The 20730-nt window shown below is 59.4% G+C and overlaps 1 protein-coding gene across 1 annotated transcript in view; it reads right to left on the bottom strand.

Annotated features, from left to right (window-relative positions):
- Positions 1-5899: 5899 nt before the first annotated feature.
- The window catches only part of LOC134433533 (A.superbus venom factor 1-like), a 68988-nt gene continuing 54157 nt past the window's right edge, over positions 5900-20730 (bottom strand). The window contains exons 31-40 of the mRNA XM_063182361.1: positions 20050-20200; positions 19883-19934; positions 17644-17731; positions 16347-16433; positions 15119-15224; positions 13233-13322; positions 11537-11623; positions 10059-10142; positions 9027-9162; positions 5900-6357 (exon numbers count right to left, since the gene is read on the bottom strand). Of these exons, the coding sequence (XP_063038431.1) occupies positions 6216-6357; positions 9027-9162; positions 10059-10142; positions 11537-11623; positions 13233-13322; positions 15119-15224; positions 16347-16433; positions 17644-17731; positions 19883-19934; positions 20050-20200 (1023 nt within the window). The 3' untranslated portion in view covers positions 5900-6215. The remainder of the gene's footprint in view (positions 6358-9026; positions 9163-10058; positions 10143-11536; positions 11624-13232; positions 13323-15118; positions 15225-16346; positions 16434-17643; positions 17732-19882; positions 19935-20049; positions 20201-20730) is intronic.

Raw genomic sequence — 20730 nt, 5'->3', positions numbered from 1 at the left:
TCCCAGGGACACCCCAAAACCCCGGGAAACCCCAAAAACTGTCTGGGACCCCAAAAACTGTCTGGGATCCTCCTGAATGGGGACCCCAAAATCCCCTGGGATTGGGAACCCCAAAACCCCGGGACACCCCCAAAACTCCCTGGGGTCCCCCCAAATCAGGACCCCCAAAACTCCCCAGGACACCCCAAAAACTGCTGGGACACCCCAAAAATCCCGGGACCCTTCCAAAGGGGAACCCCAAAATCCCCCAGGATTGGGGACCCCAAAACTCTGGGACACCCCAAAAACCACTGGGACCCCACTTGATGGGGACCCCAAAATCCCAGGACACCCCGAAATCCCAGGACACCCCAAAACCCCTGGGTTCCCCCCAAATTGAGACCCCCAAAACCCCTCAGAATTGGGGACCCCAAAACTCTGGGACACCCCCGGGACCCCCAAAAACCACTGGGACCCCAAAAATCCCAGGACACCCCAAAACCCCCCAGGGGCCTGTGGGACTGGGGACTCCCCAAAACCTCCCGGGACCCCCCCAAGGGATTGGGGACCCCTATAATTGAAGGGGACCCCCATAATTGGGGGGACCCCATAATTGAAGGGGAACCCCATAATTGGAGGGCCCCCATAATTGGGGGGATCCCCATAATTGGAGGGCCCCCATAATTGAAGGGGAACCCCATAATTGAAGGGTCCCCATAATTGGGGGGATCCCCATAATTGAAGTGGAACCCCATAATTGGGGGGACCCCCATAATTGAAGGGGACCCCCATAATTGAAGGGGATCCCCATAATTGAAGGGGATCCCCATAATTGGGGGGAGCCCCCCCAAAAGCTGGAACCCCCCCCCCACCCCCCAAAATCTGCTGGACCCCCAAAGTGCCCTGAGCCCCCCCAAAGTGCCGTGAGCCCCCCCTGGGGAGCCCCCAAAATTTCCCTGTGCCCCCCTCACCCCCCCCCACCCGGGACCTGCGGACCCCCAAATTCCGAACCCCAAAATTCCCCGTGCCCCCCCCCCCCCCTTTGAACCCGGGGACCCCCAAATTCCTTTGTGCCCCCCCCATTGTGGGACCCCCCCCGGTGCCACCTGAGCCTGTCACTGTCACTGTCACTGTCACCTGCTGGTGTCACCTGTCACTGTCACAAACTGTCACTGTCACCTGCTGGCCCCTCCCCCCCCCCGGGATATTTTTGTATTTTCGTGGAAAAAAATTTGGAGATTAAAAAAAAAAAAAAACCAAAAAAGCCAGAGAAATGGGAACGGCTGTGGGGGAGGGGAGGGACACACCTGGGGACAGGTGGGACACACCTGGGACACAGCTGGGGACACAGCTGGGTACACCTGGGGACACACCTGGGGACAGCTGGGACATCTCAGACACACCTGGGGACAGCTGGGCACACCTGGGTACACCTGGGGACACACCTGGGGACAGCTGGGCACACCTGGGGACAGCTGGGGACACACCTGGGGACAGCTGGGACATCTCAGACACACCTGGGGACACACCTGGGGACAGCTGGGGGCACCTGGGACACACCTGGGGACAGCTGGGGACATCTCAGACACACCTGGGGACACACCTGGGGACAGGTGGGCACACCTGGGGACAGCTGGGGGCACCTGGGGACACACCTGGGGACACACCTGGGGACACACCTGGGGACACACCTGGGGATACCTGGGACACACCTGGGGACACACCTGGGGACAGCTGGGGGCACCTGAGCAGACCTGGACACACCTGGGGATACCTGGGCACACCTGGGGACAGCTGGGGGCACCTGGGACATCTCAGACACACCTGGGACATTCGGGACACACCTGGCACACACCTGGCACATCTCATCACACACCTGAGCATACCTGGGGGCACTTGGGACACACCTGGGCCATCTCAGACACACCTGGGGACAGCTGGAGCACACCTGGGACATCTCATTACACACCTGGGCACACTTGGGGCACACCTGGGGGCACCTGGACACACCTGGGACATCTGGGACACACCTGGGACATCTCATTACACACCTGGGCACACCTGGGACACACCTGGGCATATCTTGGACACACCTGGAACATCTATGACACACTTGGGGCACACCTGGGAATATCTGGGATACACCTGGGGCTCACCTGAGACATCTCGGACACACCTGGGGACACCTGGGACATTGGGACACACCTGGGACATCTCATTACACACCTGGGCACACCTGGGGCACACCTGGGGGCACCTGGACACACCTGGGACACCCCTGGGCATACCTGGGGGCACCTGGACACACCCATTACAAACCTGGGCACACCTGGGACATCTCGGGCACATCTGGGGTACACCTGGATACAGCTACACACCTGGGACACACCTGAGCACACCTGGGCACACCTGGGGCACACCTGGACACACCTGAGGAGTACCTGGGACACACCAGGGCACACCTGGGCACACCTGTGACATCTCAGACACACCTGGGCCACACATGGGCACACCCATTACACACCCGGGGTACACCTGGGCACACCTGGCACATCTTGGACACACTTTGGGCACACCTGGGGACGTCTGAGACACACCTGGGGTACACCTGGGCACACCTGGGCGCACCCATTACACACCTGGGCACACCTGGGGTACACCTGGACACACCTGGGGTACAACTGAGCACACCTGGTCACACCTGGGGCACACCTGGACACACCTGGGCGCACCCATTACACACCTGGGGCACACCTGGGGTACAACTGAGCACACCTGGTCACAGCTGGTCACACCTGGGGCATACCTGGGCACACCTGGGCGCACCCATTACACACCTGGGGTACACCTGGGCACACCTGGGGCACACCTGGACACACCTGGGGTACAACTGAGCACACCTGGGGCACACCTGGACACACCTGGGCACACCCATTACACACCTGGGGCACACCTGGACACACCTGGGCGCACCCATTACACACCTGGTCACACCTGGGGCACACCTGGGCACACCTGTGTCGCTCGTGCGCCAAGGTGGAGGCAGGAGCAGGTGAGGGCAGGAGCGCAGAAATGCCCCAGAGACCCCCCCAAAACTGCCCCAGGTGCAGGGCTGGGGGTGCAAAATTTGGGGTGGGAAATGAGGGTGCGGGGATTGGGGTGTGAAATTTGGAGTGCGGGGTTTGGGGTGGGAAATTTGGGGTGTGAAATTTGGGGTGCAGAAACGTGGGGTGCAGAATTGCGGGGTGCAAAATTTGGGGTGCGGGGTTTGGGGTGTGGGGTTTGGGGTGGGAAATGTGGGTTCAGAGTTTAGGGTGCAAAATTTGGGGTGCGGGGTTTGGGGTGTGAAATTTGGGGTGTGAAATTTGGGGTGTGAATTGTGGGGTGCAAAATTTGGGGTGCGGGGTTTGGGGTGTGAAATTTGGGGTGTGGAATGTGGGGTGCAGAATTGTGGGGTGTGGGGATTGGGGTGCAAAATTTGGGGTGTGAAATGTGGGGTGTGAAATTTGGGGTGGGAAATTTGGGGTGCGGGGTTTGGGGTGTGAAATCTGGGGTGTGAAATGCGGGGTGCAGGGTTTGGGGTGCAAAATTTAGGGTGCGGGGTTTGGGGTGTGAAATTTGGGGTGGGAAGTGTGGGGTGCAGAATTGTGGGGTGCAAAATTTGGGGTGTCGGGATTGGGGTGTGAAATTTGGGGTGGGAAATGTGGGTTCAGAGTTTAGGGTGCAAAATTTGGGGTGCGGGGTTTGGGGTGTGAAATTTGGGGTGGGAAATGTGGGTTCAGAGTTTAGGGTGCAAAATTTGGGGTGTGGGGTTTGGGATGTGAAATTTGGGGTGGGAAATGTGGGGTGCAGAAATGTGGGGTGCAGAATTTGGGGTGTGCAGTTCAGTGTGGGGTTTGGAGGTGCAGTTTGGGGTGCCGAGTGTGGGGTGCAGAGTTTGGGGTGCAGAACTTGGGGTGCAGGGTTTGGGGTGGGAAATTTGGGGTGCAGAGTTTGGGTGTGGGGTTTGGCATGCAGAGTTTGGGGTCCTTGACTGGTATGGTGTCCCCGTGCCCCCTCTGATGTCCCCCTGTCCCCTCTGATGTCCCCATGACCCATCTGATGTCCCCATGTCCCCTCTGATGTCCCCATGCCCCCTCTGATGTCCCCATGTCCTCTCTGGTGTCCCCATGTCCCCTCTGATGTCCCCATGTCCTCTCTGATGTCCCCCTGTCCTCTCTGGTGTCCCCATGTCCTCTCTGATGTCCCCGTGCCCCCTCTGATGTCCCCATGACCCCGGTCGTGTCCCTATGTCCCCTGTGGTGTCCCCCTGTCTCCTACCGGGTCCCCATGCCCCCTCTGATGTCCCCATGTCCCCTCTGATGTCCCCATGCCCCATCTGATGTCCCCATGTCCCCTCTGGTGTCCCCATGACCCATCTGATGTCCCCATGTCCCCTCTGATGTCCCCATGCCCCCTCTGATGTCCCCATGTCCTCTCTGGTGTCCCCATGTCCCCTCTGATGTCCCCATGTCCTCTCTGATGTCCCCCTGTCCTCTCTGGTGTCCCCATGTCCTCTCTGGTGTCCCCATGTCCTCTGTGGTGTCCCCATGCCCCATCTGATGTCCCCATGTCCTCTCTGGTGTCCCCATGCCCCCTCTGATGTCCCCATGCCCCCTCTGGTGTCCCCATGTCCCCTCTGATGTCCCCATGTCCTCTCTGGTGTCCCCATGTCCCCTCTGATGTCCCCATGCCCCCTCTGGTGTCCCCATGTCCCCTCTGATGTCCCCCTGTCCTTTCTGATGTCCCCATGTCCTCTCTGATGTCCCCATGTCCTCTCTGGTGTCCCCATGCCCCCTCTGATGTCCCCATGTCCCCTCTGATGTCCCCATGACCCCTCTGATGTCCCCCTGTCCCCTCTGATGTCCCCATGTCCCCTCTGGTGTCCCCATGACCCCGGTCATGTCCCTATGTCCAGTGTGGTGTCCCCCTGTCTCCTACCGGGTCCCCATGTCCCCTCTGATGTCCCCATGTCCTCTCTGGTGTCCCCATGTCCTCTCTGGTGTCCCCCTGTCCTCTCTGGTGTCCCCATGCCCCCTCTGATGTCCCCATGCCCCCTCTGATGTCCCCATGTCCTCTCTGGTGTCCCCATGTCCCCTCTGATGTCCCCATGCCCCATCTGATGTCCCCATGTCCTCTCTGGTGTCCCCGTGTCCCATCTGATGTCCCCATGACCCCGGTCGTGTCCCTATGTCCCCTGTGGTGTCCCCCTGTCTCCTACCGGGTCCCCATGCCCCCTCTGATGTCCCCATGTCCCCTTGATGTCCCCATGTCCTCTCTGATGTCCCCATGTCGTCTCTGATGTCCCCCTGTCCCCTCTGATGTCCCCATGTCCCCTCTGGTGTCCTCATGTCCTCTCTGATGTCCCCATGTCCCCTCTGATGTCCCCATGACCCTGGTCGTGTCCCTATGTCCAGTGTGGTGTCCCCCTGTCTCCTACTGGGTCCCCATGTCTCCTCTGATGTCCCCATGTCCTTTCTGATGTCCCCATGTCTCCTCTGATGTCCCCATGTCCCCTCTGATGTCCCCCTGTCCTTTCTGATGTCCCCATGTCCCCTCTGGTGTCCCCGTGCCCCCTCTGATGTCCCCATGACCCCGGTCGTGTCCCTATGTCCCCTGTGGTGTCCCCCTGTCTCCTACCGGGTCCCCATGCCCCCTCTGATGTCCCCATGTCCCCTTGATGTCCCCATGTCCCCTACCATGTCCCCATGTCCCTTACCATGTCCCCATGTCCCCTTGATGTCCCCATGTCCCCTACCATGTCCCCATGTCCCTTGCCATGTCCCCATGTCCCCTTGATGTCCCCATGTCCCCTTGATGTCCCCACTCCCCCCACATGTCCCTCCCTTCAAGGACACCAAAGCCAATTGCCCAGAAATGACTTTTTTAACAAAAAAAACCCAAAAAAAAAAACGTGAGGAGGGGACAAAAAGCGACAGGAGAAGAGCGGTGACACCCCAGGACCGGGTGCCACCCCGGGGTGGTGACACCTCGGGTTGGTGCCACCCAAGGGTGGTGGCACCTCGGGGACTCAGCTGGGACTTGGTGCCAGCTGAGGGGGGTTGGTGACACTCCAGAATTGGGTGCCACCAGCGGGTTGGTGACACCTCGAGGCGGTGGCACCTCGGGGGTGGTGGCATCCCGGGGCGGTGGCACCTCGGGGTGGTGGCACCTCGGGGTGGTGGCACCTCGGGGACTCAGGTGGGACAGCCGAAGAACGCCATGTTCTCGGAGAACTCGACGAAGTCCTGGCAGCGGCGCTGCAGCGACGCGTCCTGGCACGCGGCCTCCGAGGGCCACTCCTCCAGCCAGGTGTCCTTGCCCATCAGGTACCGGTACCTGGGGACACAGGGACAGCTGGGGACACGGGGGACAGCTGGGGACACGGGGACAGCTGGGGACACAGGGACAGACAGGGGGACATGGGGACTGAGGGGATATGGTGACCCTTGGAGGCCACTCCTCCAGCCAGGTGTCCTTGCCCATCAGGTACCGCTACCTGGGGACACGGGGACAGCTGGGGACACGGGGACAGCTGGGGACACGGGGACAGACGGGGGACATCGGGACAGAGAGGACATAGGGGACAATGGGGACAGTGGGGATATAGAAGTGGCCTCCGAGGGCCACTCCTCCAGCCAGGTGTCCTTGCCCATCAGGTACCGGTACCTGGGGACACGGGGACAGCTGGGGACACGGGGACAAACGGGGACAGCCATTGGAACAGCCATGGCGACATGGGGACAATGGGGACATAGGGGTGGCCCTTGGAGGCCACTCCTCCAGCCAGGTGTCCTTGCCCATCAGGTACCGCTACCTGGTGACACGGGGACAGCTGGGGACACGGGGACAGCTGGGGACATGGGGACAGACGGGGACAGCCATTGGAACAGCCATGGGGACATGGGGACAATGGGGACAATGGGGACATAGGGGTGGCCCTTGGAGGCCACTCCTCCAGCCAGGTGTCCTTGCCCATCAAGTACCTGTACCTGGGGACACAGGGACAGCTGGGGACACGGGGACAAACGGGGACAGCCATTGGAACAGCCATGGCGACATGGGGACAATGGGGACAATGGGGACATAGGGGTGGCCCTTGGAGGCCACTCCTCCAGCCAGGTGTCCTTGCCCATCAGGTACCGCTACCTGGGGACACGGGGACAGCTGGGGACACGGGGGACACCAGGACAGACAGGGGGACACGGGGACAGCTGGGGGTCAACCATGGGGACAATGGGGAAAATGGGGGCAGTGGGGACAATGGGGACATCAGGAATTTAGGGGACAATGGGGACAATGGGATATGGGACAGTGGGGGCAATGGGGACAATGGGACATGGGACAGTGGGGGCAATGGGGACAATGGGACATGGGACAGTGGGGGCAATGGGGACAGTGGGGACAGTGGGGACAGTGGGGACAATGGGGACAATGGGGATATATCGGACAAATGGGGAGAAAGGGGACATGGGGCAATGGGGATAGAGGGGATAGGGGACACAGGGGACGATGGGGACAGTGGGGAAAACAGGGCAATGGGGACATTGGGAATTCAGAGGACAATGGGGACAATGGGGACAGAGGGGCAATGGGGACAGTGGGGACAATGGAGATATAGGGGCAATGGGGACAATGGGGACACAGGGGACAATTGGGGACATGGGGACAAACATGGGGACATCCATGGGGACACGGGGACATGGGAACAGATGTGGGGACATGGGGACAGTGGGGACAGTGGGGACAGTGGAGGCAGTGGGGATAAAGGGGATATAGGGGACAATGGGGATATAGGGGACAGTGGTGACAGTTGGGACACTGGGGACACAGGGGACAATGGGGCAATGGGGACATTGGGGACAATGGGGACAGTGGGGACAGCTGGGGACATGGGGACAAACATGGGGACATGGAGACAGCGTGGGGACACAGGGACATGGGGACAGATGTGGGGACAGTGAGGACAGTGGAGGCAGTGGGGATAAAGGGGATATAGGGGACTGTGGTGACAGTTGGGACACTGGGGACACAGGACAATGGGGCAAAGGGGACAATGGGGACAATGGGAATAGAGGAGCAGTGGGGACAATGGGGACAATGGGGATAGAGGGGATAGGGGACACAGGGGACAATGGGGACAGGGGACATTGGGGATATAGGGGACAATGGGGACAATGGGGGACAAGGGGGACAATGGGGACATCTGGAATTCAGGGGACAATGGGAATATGGAGGCAATGAGGACAATGGGGACACTGGGGATATAGGGCCAATAGTGACAGTGGGGACAGTGGGGACACTGGGGACACAGGGGACAATGGGGATATAAAGGACAAATGGGGAGAAAGGGGACATGGGGCAATGGGGACAGGGGACATTGGGGTAGAGGGACAATGGAGACAGTGGGGACAATGGGGACAATAGGGACAACGAGGGCACAGGGGACAATGGGGGCAATGGTGACAATGGGGACAATAGGGACAATGAGGACACAGGGGACAATGGGGGCAATGGGGACACTGGGGACAATAGGGACAATGGGGACACAGGGGCCAATGGGGGCAATGGGGACACTGGGGACACAGGAGACAATAGGGACAATGGGGACAATGAGGACACAGGGGACAATGGGGACACTGGGGACACAAGGGACAATGGGGGACAATGGGCACAATGGGGATAGAGGGGCAATGGGGACATAGGGAATTCAGGGGACACGGCAACAATGGGGACAATGGGGACAGGGGTCATTGGGGATATAGGGGACACTGGGGACACAGGGGACAATGGGGACACTGGGGACATTGGGGACACTGGGGGACATGGGGACAGTGGGAATTCAGGGGACAGTGGGGGCAGTGGGGATATGGGGGGTCAATGGGGACAATGGGGACACTGGGGATATGGAGGACAAGGGACATGGGAGAGTGGGGACACTGGGAACAGGGGACACTAGGGACAGTGGGGACAATGGGGACATTGGGGACATTGGGCCGGTGTCCTACTGTCTGCCGCTGGCCCAGAGGTCGCTGGCCTGTCCCCAGAGCAGGTAGTCCTGTCCCCTCTGCAGCCTCAGGGCGTCCCTGCACTGCTGGTGGCTCACGAAGGTCCTGTTGCTGCCCGCCGGGTTCTCGTCCGTGCCTGTCACCGTGTCACCGTGTCACCATGGCAACGTGGCACCATGGCACCACGTCACCATGGCACCGTGTCACCATGCCACCATGATGGCACCATGTCCACCGTGTCACCGTGTCAGCATGGTACCATGTCACCGTGTCACCGTGGCACCACGGCACCGTGGCACCATGGCACTGTGTCACCGTGTCACCATGGCACCAACTCCAATTGGGTGACACTGACCCCAGCTGGGTGACATTGACTCATCTGGGTGACACCAACCCCACTTGGGTGACACTGACCCCAGTTAGGTGACACCAACCCCAACTGGGTGACACCAAACGCAGTTAGGTGACACCAACTACAATTGGGTGACACCAACCCCACCCAGGTGACACCACCCCACCTGGCTGTCCCCAACCAACGCACTTGAGTGTCCCCATCTGCAGGTGACCCCCACCATGTCCCTTCCCATGGTGACCGTCTCCTCCCTTTTGGTGGCCTTGTCCCCCTGAGGTGGCCATGTCACCTTCTTGAGGCTGACCTTGTCCTCCTTCCATGTTCCCCCATGGTGGCCATGCTCCCCCACGGTGGCCTTGTCCCCCCTTGTGGTGGCCTTGTCCCCAGCCCATGGTGGCCTTGTCCCCCCATGATGGCCATGTACCCCCATGGTGGCCTTGTTCCCCCATGGTGGCCTTGTCCCCACCATGGTGGCCTTGTCCCCCCCGTGGTGGCCTTGTCCCCAGCCCATGGTGGCCTTGTCCCCACCATGGTGGCCTTGTTCCCCCATGGTGGCCTTGTCCCCCCATGATGGCCATGTACCCCCATGATGGCCATGTTCCCCCATGGTGGCCTTGTCCCCACCATGGTGGCCTTGTCTCCCCCGTGGTGGCCTTGTCCCCAGCCCATGGTGGCCGTACCCATCTTGATGACCGACAGCACCTCCATGACGTAATTGTCGTAGGTCGAGGTCTCCTCCTGTGCCACCACCCTCACCTTGTACACTGCCAGGGGACAATGGGGACACATTGGGGACATTGGGGACAGTCTCCTCTGTGCCACCACCCTCACCTTGTACACTGCCAGGGGACACATTGGGGACATTGGGGACACATTGGGGACAATGGGGACAGTCACCCCTGTGCCACCACCCTCACCTTGTACACTGCCAGGGGACACATTGGGGACATTGGGGACACATTGGGGACATTGGGGACAGTCACCCCTGTGCCACCACCCTCACTTTGTACACTGCCAGGGGACAATGAGGACATTGGGGACACGTTGGGGACAGTCACCCCTGTGCAACCACCCTCACCTTGTACACTGCCAGGGGACATTGGGGACATTGGGGACACATTGGGGACATTGGGGACAGTCACCCCTGTGCAACCACCCTCACCTTGTACACTGCCAGGGGACATTGGGGACACGTTGGGGACAGTCACCCCTGTGCCACCACCCTCACCTTGTACACTGCCAGGGGACAATGGGGACATTGGGGACAATGGGGACAGTCACCCCCGCCAGGGTGGCCCTTCCACGTCCCCTGTCCCCCCTGGTCCTGCCATGTCCCCGATGTCCCCAAGCCACCCGCCATGACCCCTTATCACCCCATGTCCCCAATGTCCCTGATGTCCCCAATGCTCCCAATGTCCACAATGTCCCCAAAGTCCGGATTGTCCCCCAGTGTCTCCATTGCCCCCATTGCCCCCATTGTCCCCATTGTCCCCCAATTCCCCCAAGATCCCCAATGTCCCCAATGTCGCAGATGTCTCCATTGTCCCCAATGTCCCCATTGCTTCCAATGTCCCCATTGCTTCCAATGTCCCCAATGTTCCCAATTCCCCCAGTGTCCCCATTGTCCCCACTGTCCCCAATGTCCCCAATGTCCCCCAATGTCCTCAATGTCCCAAATGTCCCCAGTGTCCCAAATGCCCCAATATCTCCATTGCCCCCTTTGTCCCCACTGTCCCCATTTCCCCCAATGTCCCCAATGTCCCCATTGCCCCCATTGGCCCCATTGTCCCCACTGTCCCCAATGTCCCCATTGCCCCCACTGTCCCCATTGTCCCCCATTATCCCCAATGTCCCCAGTGTCCCCACTGTCCCCAATGTCTCCCAATGTCCCCCAATGTCCTCACTGTCCCCAATGTCCCCAATGTCCCCATTGTCCCCACTGTCCCCAATGTCCCCATTGCCCCCACTGTCCCCCATTATCCCCAATGTCCCCAGTGTCCCCAGTGTCCCCATTGCCCCCATTGTCCCCCATTGTCCCCATTGTCCCCCATTATCCCCAATGTCCCCACTGTCCCCAATGTCCCCATTGCCCCCATTGCCCCCACTGTCCCCCATTGTCCTCAATGTCCCCAGTGTCCCCACTGTCCCCATGTCTCACCGAAGTCCACCCCAGGCTCGCAGGCCTTCTCGATGCGTTGGTTGACCGTGATGTCCACGGGCTCCTCCTGGCGCTTGAAGCAGCTCTCTGTGGGGACATCACGGGGACATCGTGGGGACATCGTAGGGACATCACGGGGAAATGACAATGACATCACTATGGCCATGACATGTCCCACCATGACTGTGACATGTCCCCACCATGACCATGAAGTGTCCCATCACATCAACATGTCTCACCATGGCCATGACGTGTCCCCACCATGACCGTGATGTGTCCCACCATGGCAGGGACATGTCTCCACCATAGCCATCGTCCCCATCATGGTGACATGTGACATCCCATCATTGAAGTGTCCCACCACGGCCATGACGTGTCCCACCATGGCCATGACATGTCCCCATCATGGCCATGACGTGTCCCATCACATCAACCTGTCCCACCATTCCATGACATGTCCCTACCATGGCCATGACGTGTCCCACCATGACCGTGACATGTGCCCATCATGACCAGGACATGTCTCCACCATAGCCATGACACGTCCCCATCATGGTGACATGTGACATCTCATCATTGATGTGTTCCACCATGACCATGATGTGTCTCACCATGACCATGACATGTCCCCACCATGGTCATGACATGTCCCCATCACAGTGACATGTGACATCTCATCATTGATGTGCCCCACCATGACCATGACGTGTCCCACCATGGCCATGTAGTGGCCCATTACATCATGTCCCACCATGGTGACATGTGACATCACTGATGTGTCCCACTATGACCATGACATGTCCCACCATGACCAGGACATGTCCCCATCATGGCAGGGACATGTACCCATTATGGCCATAAATTGTCCCACCACATTGTGTCCCCACCATGGCCATGACATGTCCCACCATTGCCATGAAGTGTCCCACCATGACTGTGACGTGTTCCACCATGGCCATGAAGTGTCCCACCATGACCGTGATGTGTCCCACCATGGCAGGGACATGTCTCCACCATAGCCATTGTCCCCATCATGGTGACATGTGACATCTCATCATTGATGTGTCCCACCATGGCCATGACGTGTCCCACCATGACCGTGACGTGTCCCACCATGACCGTGACCTGTTCCACCATGGCCATGACACGTCCTCATCATGGTGACATGTGACATCTCATCATTGATGTGTCCCGCTATGACCATGACTTGTCCCCACCATGGCCATGAAGTGTCCCATCACATCAACCTGTCCCACAATGATCATGACATGCTCCCATCATGGCCATGATGTGTCCCACCATGACCATGAAGTTACTCATCACATCAACGTGTCCCACCATGGCCAGGACACGTCCCCACCATGGCCATGACGTGTCCCCCCCTGCCCCCATGTCCCTGTGTCCCCGTGTCCCACCATGACCATGATGTGACCCACCATGACCATGATGTGACCCACCATGACCATGACGTGTCCCCCCCTGTCCCCGTGTCCGGGTGTCCCTGTGTCCCTGTGTCCCACCATGACCATGAAGTGTCCCACCATGGCCATGACACGTCCCACCCTGTCCCCGTGTCTGGGTGTCCCCGTGTCCCACCATGACCATGGTGTCCCACCATGACCATGACGTGTCCCACCATAGCCAGGACGTGTCCCCCCCGTCCCCGTGTCCCCGTGTCCCCGTGTCCCCGTGTCACCTTCGGCGCAGCGACAAACGTCCCCCTGGCAGATCTTGTTCAGTTTCCCTCCCTCCTTGTCCGGGTGGTAGAACCGCGTGCAGCGATCGTCTGTGGGGACACGGGGACATCAGGGGACAGCTGGGACAGCTGGGACAGCAGGGGACAGCTGAGGACAGCAGGGGACAGCTGGGAACAGTTGGGGACAGCAGGGGATGTGGGGACAGCAGGGGACAGCAGGGACAGCAGGGGACAGTTGGGGACAGCAAGGACACAGGAGACAGCAGGGTATGTGGGGACAGCGGGGACAGCTGGGGACGGCTGGGGACAGTAGGGGACAGCAGGGACAGCTGGGGACAGCTGGGGACAGCTGAGGACAGCAGGGGACAGCTGGGGACAGCGAGGACACAGGAGACAGCAGGGTATGTGGGGACAGCGGGGACAGCTGGGGACGGCTGGGGACAGCTGGGGACAGCAGGGACATCAGGGGATGTGGGGACAGTGGGGAACAGCAGGGGGCAGTAGGGGACAGCAGGGACATCAGGGGATGTGAGGACAGCAGGGGACAGCAGGGGGATGTCTGGGGGCAGCAGGGGACAGTGGGGACAGCAGGGGACAGTGAAGACAGGTGGGACAGCTGGGGATGTGGGGACATCAGGGGACACAGGGACATCAGGGGACAGCGGGGACATCAGGAGACAGCAGGGGACACGGGGACATCAGGGGACATCAGGGGACAGCTGGGGAGAGTGGGGACAGCTGGGGACATCAGGGGACTGCGAGGACATCAGCCAGGGGGACACAAGGAGATGGGGACACATGTGACAGAGGTGACCCAGGTGACCTGGGTGGCACTGGGGACAGGGACAGGGACAGGGACAGAGGGGACAATGACAATGACAGTGACAATGACAGTGACAGTCACACACCAATGCTGTAGTAGCTGTAGACAGTGACAATGACAATGACAATGACACAGTGACACAGTGACAGTGACAGTGACAGTGACAGTGACAATAACAGTCACACACTGATGCTGTAGTAGCTGTAGACAGTGACAATGACACAGTGACAGTGACAGTGACAATGACAGTGACAATGACAGTGACACACCGATGCTGTAGTAGCTGTAGACAGTGACAATGACAGTGACAATGACACAGTGACACAGTGACAGTGACAGTGACAATGACAGTGACAATGACACAGTGACACAGTGACAGTGACAGTGACAGTGACAATAACAGTCACACACTGATGCTGTAGTAGCTGTAGACAGTGACAATGACACAGTGACAGTGACAATGACAGTGACAATGACACAGTGACACAGTGACAGTGACAGTGACAATGACAGTGACAGTGACAATGGCAGTCACACACCAATGATGTAGTAGCTGTAGACAGTGACAATGACAGTGACAATGACACAGTGACAGTGACAATGACAGTGACAATGACAGTGACACACCAATGCTGTAGTAGCTGTAGACAGTGACAATGACAGTGACAATGATACAGTGACAATGACAATGACAGTGACAATGACAGTGACACACCAATGCTGTAGTAGCTGTAGACAGTGACAATGACAGTGACAATGACACAGTGACAATGACACAGTGACAGTGACAATGACAGTGACAATGACAGTGACACACCAATGCTGTAGTAGCTGTAGACAGTGACAATGACAGTGACAATGACAGTGACAATGATACAGTGACAATGACAATGACAGTGACAATGACAGTGACACACCAATGCTGTAGTAGCTGTAGACAGTGACAATGACAGTGACAATGACACAGTGACAATGACAATGACAGTGACAATGACAGTGACAATGACAGTGACAATGACACAGTGACAATGACACAGTGACAGTGACAATGACAGTGACACACCAATGCTGTAGTAGCTGTAGACGCTGACGGCCGCTGGCTGGATCAGCCCCACCTGGAACCTCTGGTGGGCCTTGAAGGCGAAACACTCCTGGGCCCTGTGTGACACCTGGGGACAGCGCGGGGACAGGGACAGGGACAGGGACAGGGACAGGGATGGGGACAGGAATGGGGACAGGAATGGGGACAAGGACAAGGGACAGGGACAGGGGACAGGGATGGGGACAGGGACAAGGGATGGGGACAGGGACAGGGATGGGGACAGGGACAAGGGACAACAACAGGGGATAGGGATGGGGACAACACGGGGACAGGGATGGGGACAGGGACAGGGGACAGGGGACAGGGGACAGCATGGGGACAGGGATGGGGGACAGGGATGGGGACAGGGCAAAGCCATAGGGAGAGCCACAGGGACAGGGGACAGCACAGGGACAGGGGACAGGGACAGGGATGGGGACAGGGACGGGAACAGCATGGGGACAGGGACAGGGGGTAGGGGAGAGGGACAATGACAGGGACAGGGGACAAGGGACAAGGACAGGGGACAAGGGACAAGGACAGGGGACATGGGACATGGTAGAGGGACACGGGACAACAACAGGGACAGGGATGGGGACAGGGGATAGGGAACATTGGACAGAGACAGAGGGACAGGGGGACACCAGGACAGGGACAGGGGACATGGGGGTGGCACTCAGACAGGCTGCGAGCCACCTCCACAACGCGCACCTGTTCCTGTCCCCAGCCACGTCCCCGTGCTGTCCCCACCCACCCCTGTCCTTGTCACCACCTTGGGACTGTTGCTGTCACCACCCCTGTCCCAGCTGTGTCCCTGTCACAGCCTTGTCCCCTTCCTGTCCCTGCCCATGTCCCCAACTCTGTCCTGACCCCTGTCCCCATCCCTGTCCTCTCACATTCCTGTCCCATCTTGTCCCTGTCCCCATGTCCCTCCTGTCCCCAGTGTCCCCCGTGTCCCCACCTTTGTCATCACGCTTGTCACCCTCCTGTCCCTCCTCATGTCCCCACCTCCATCTTGGGTCCTGTGACATCTTGTCCCCATCCCTGTCCCATCCATGGCCCTGTCCCTGTCCCATCCTGTCCCCACCCTGTCCTATCCCTGTCCCACCTTGTCCCTGCCACCACCCCAGTTCTGTCCCCATCCTCGTGTCCCCAATGTCCCCAATGTCCCCAATGTCCCCAGTGTCCCCAGTGTCCCCAGTGTCCCCACCTTGTCCAGGTAAATGACGACGTTGCTCCGCTCTTTGTCCTGGTCCAGCTCGAACTTGGAGATGTACCTGTCCACGCCCTCGGACAGCTGGGGACACGGGGACAGAGGGACAGAGTGACATTGGGGACAGAGTGACATTGGGGACAGCAGGGACAGAGTGCCACAAGGGACAGTGGAGACAGAGTGACATTGGGGACAGTGGGACATTGGGGACAGTGGGGACAGTGGGACATTGGGGATAGCAGGGACAGCAGGGACAGAGCAACACTGGGGACAGCGGGGACAGGGTGACATTGGGGACAGAGTGACACCGGGGACAGCAGGGACAGAGTGACATTGGGCATGGGGGACAATGGGGACAGTGTGACATGGACACTGGGGACAGTGTGACACCAGGACAGAGGGGACAGAGTGACACCAGAGACAGTGGGGACAGGGTGACATTGGGGACAGTATGACACTGGGCACGGGGGACAATGGGGACAGTGTGACACTGGGGACAGTGTGACATTGGGGACATCAGGGACAGCGTGACATTGGGGACAGTGTGACACTGGGGACAGCGGGGACAGTGTGACACCAGGCACAGGGGACACATGGGGACAACAAGGATGTGGGGACACAAGGATGCACATGTGGGAATGAGGGGACATGGTGGCACATGGTGGCACAAAGACTTGGGGTCCCATGTCTTTGTCCCCATGTCCCCACAGTGTCCCCGTGTCCCCATGGTGTCCCCGTGGTGTCCCATGTCCCCACACTGACCCTCCTGAGGTCCTGCACATCCGGTGTGAATCCCGTCAGCATGGACACGTCCAGGATGGACATGGTGGCATCCACACTGTCCCCTTGGTGTCCCCATGTCCCCCTCAGTCTCCCCATGTCCCCCTGGTGTCCCCGTGGTGTCCCATGTCCCCACACTGACCCTCCTGACGTCCTGCACGTCCGGTGTGAATCCCGTCAGCATGGACACGTCCAGGATGGACATGGTGGCATCCACGGTGTCCCCTTGGTGTCCCCATGTCCCCCTCAGTGTCCCCATGTCCCTGATGGTGTCCCCGTGGTGTCCCATGTCCCCACACTGACCCTCCTGAGGTCCTGCACATCCGGTGTGAATCCCGTCAGCATGGACACGTCCAGGATGGACATGGTGGCATCCACGGTGTCCCCTTGGTGTCCCCATGTCCCCCACAGTGTCCCCATGTCCCTGATGGTGTCCCCATGTCCCCCTCAGTGTCCCCATGTCCCTGATGGTGTCCCCATGTCCCCCACAGTGTCCCCATGTCCCCACACTGACCCTTCTGAGGTCCTGCACGTCCGGTGTGAATCCCGTCAGCATGGACACGTCCAGGATGGACATGGTGGCATCCACGGTGTCCAGGTACCTGTGGGGACACAGCTGAGGCCACCCCGCCTGTCCCCACGCCCCCTGTCCCTCCCCGATGTCCCCAATGTCCCCATGGGACAAGGACCCACCCTTTCTGTCCCCAATCTCACCATCCTTGTCCCCAGTGTCCCCAATGTCACCAGTGTCCCTTCATCCCATTCCCCACCCTGTCCCCAGTGTCCCCAATGTCCCCAAGATCCCCTCCTTGTCCCTGTTGTCCCCAATGTCCCCAAAGTCCTCAGTGTCCCCAGTGTCCCCATCCTTCCCCTGATGTTCCTGTCCCCAACGCCCCCTCTCTGTCCCTGCTGTCCCCAGTGTCCCCAATGTCCCTGCTGTCCCTCCAGCCCATTCCTCATCCTGTCCCCAATGTCCCCACCCTGTCCCCAATGTCCCCATCCTTTCCCTGATGTCCCTGTCCCCAACACCTCCTCTCTGTCCCCAATGTCTCCAGCGTGCCTCCAACCCATTCCCCACCGTGTCCCCAATGTCCCCAAGATCCCCAATGTCCCCAATGTCCCCAAGATCCCCTCCTTGTCCCTGATGTCCCCAGTGTCCCTCCATCCCATTCCCCACCCTGTCCCCAATGTCCCCAATGTCCTCACCCTGTCCTCGATGTCCCTGTCCCCAACATCCCTTCCCTGTCCCCAATGTCCCCAATGTCCCCACCCTGTCCCCCATGTCCCCATCCTCTCCCTGATGTCCCTGTCAACAACACCTCCTCTCTATCTCTGTTGTCCCCAGTGTCCCCAATGTCCCCAGTGTCCCCAATGTCTCCATGTCCCCAATGTCCCCACCCTGTCCCCCATGTCCCCAGTGTCCCCAATGTCTCCGTGTCCCCAATGTCTCCATGTCCCCAATGTCCCCACCCTGTCCCCAATGTCCCCAGTGTCCCCAATGTCTCCGTGTCCCCAATGTCCTCAACGTCCCCAATGTCCCCACCCTGTCCCCAATGTCCCCAGTGTCCCCAGTGTCTCCAGTGTCCCTCCATCCCATTCCCCACCCTGTCCCCAATGTCCCCATCCTTTCCCTGCTGTCCCTGTCCCCAATGTCCCCAGTGTCCCCAATGTCTCCATGTCCCCATTGTCCCCACTGTCCCCAATATCCCGAGTGTCCACCAATGTCCTCAGTGTCCCCAATGTCTCCAGTGTCCTCAGTGTCCCCAAAGTCCCCAGTGTTCCTCCATCCCATTCCACACGTTGTCTCCAATGTCCCCAATGCCCCCATTTTCCTCCCTGTCCCCAATGTCCCTCGTGTCCCAATGTCCCCAATGTCCCCATCCTCTCCCTGCTGTCCCTGTCCAGTGTCCCCATTTTCCTCCCTGTCCCCAGTGTCCCCAATGTCCTCACCCTGTGCCTGATGTCCCCAATGACCCCATTTTTCTCCCTGTCCCCAATATCCCCCAATGTCCCCAATGTCCTCAGTGTCCCCACTGTCCCTGCTGTCCCCATCCTTTCACCGATATCCCTGTCCCCAACATCCCCCCTGTCCCCAATTCCCCACTGTCCCCAATGTCCCCAGTGTCCCCAATATCTCCAAAGTCCCCAATGTCCCCAATGTCCCCAATTCCCCACTGTCCCCAATGTCCCCAATGTCCTCAGTGTCCCCAGTGTCCCCAATATCTCCAAAGTCCCCAATGTCCCCAATGTCCCCAATTCCCCACTGTCCCCAATGTCCCCAATGTCCTCAGTGTCCCCAGTGTCCCCAATGTCCCCAGTGTCCCCAATATTGCCAAAGTCCCCAATGTCCCCAGTGTCCCCAATTCCCCAGTGTCCCCAATGTCCCCAGTGTCCCCAATGTCCCCAACATCCCCCCTGTCCCCAATTCCCCACTGTTCCCAATGTCCCCAGTGTCCCCAATATTTCCAAAGTCCCCAATGTCCCTAATGTCCCCAATTCCCCAGTGTCCCCAATGTCCCCAGTGCCCCCAGTGTGCCCAATGTCCCCAATGTCCCCAATTCCCCACTGTCCCCAATTCCCCACTGTCCCCACTGTCCCCAATGTCCCCAGTGTCCCCAATTCCCCACTGTCCCCACTGTCCCCAATATCCCCAGAGTCCCCAATGTCCCCAATGTCCCCAATGTCCCCAATGTCCCCAATGTCCCCAGTGTCCCCAATGTCCTCAATGTCCCCAATGTCCCCACTGTCCCCACCTGGTGCAGATGTTGATCTTGACTGTCCTGATGATGTCCTGCTCTTCCCTGCCTGGGTGGGGACAATGAGGTGACATCAAAGGTGACACGAGGCACTCACACAGGGGACACGGGGAGGGGCTGGCGGTGACACCGCCAGGACAGGGAGGGGACACTTGGGGACCCACCGTGGTCGACGTCCTGCACGTCCACGCTCAGCTGGAACTTGTCACACTTGTCCTCCCTCTCGGGGACCTTGGCGTGGTACACGGTCACCACTGTCATTGTCCCCTTGCCCACGCCCTCGGCCTTGACCGTGAACTCCTCGTTGTGCTTGGTCTGAGGGGACATCGGGGACATTGGGGACATTGGGGACACTGGGGACATTGAGGACATTGAGGACATTGGGAGGGGGCAGGGGACATCCCCAGGAGGGACAGGGGACATTGAGAGGGGACATTGGGAGGGGACATTGGGGACACTGGGGACATTGGGGACGTGGTACACGGTCACCACTGTCATTGTCCCCTTGCCCACGCCCTCCGCCTTGACCGTGAACTCCTCGTTGTGCTTGGTCTGAGGGGACATCGGGGACATTGGGGACATCGGGGACACTGGGGACATTGGGGACACTGGGGACATTGGGGATATTGGGGACATTGGGGATATTGGGGACATTGGGGACATTGGGGACACTGGGGACACTGGGGACACTGGGGACATTGGGGACATTGGGGACATTGGGGACACTGGGGACACTGGGGACACTGGGGACATTGGGGACATTGGGAACATTGGGGACATTGGGGACATTGGGGACACTGGGGACACTGGGGATATTGGGGACATTGGGGACATTGGGGACATTG

Source organism: Melospiza melodia, unplaced genomic scaffold, assembly GCF_035770615.1.
Source record: "Melospiza melodia melodia isolate bMelMel2 unplaced genomic scaffold, bMelMel2.pri scaffold_194, whole genome shotgun sequence".
NCBI classification, from domain to species: domain Eukaryota; kingdom Metazoa; phylum Chordata; class Aves; order Passeriformes; family Passerellidae; genus Melospiza; species Melospiza melodia.
The sequence above is the reverse complement of the archived record's forward strand: the minus strand, read 5'-3'. Positions and strand labels throughout refer to the sequence as shown.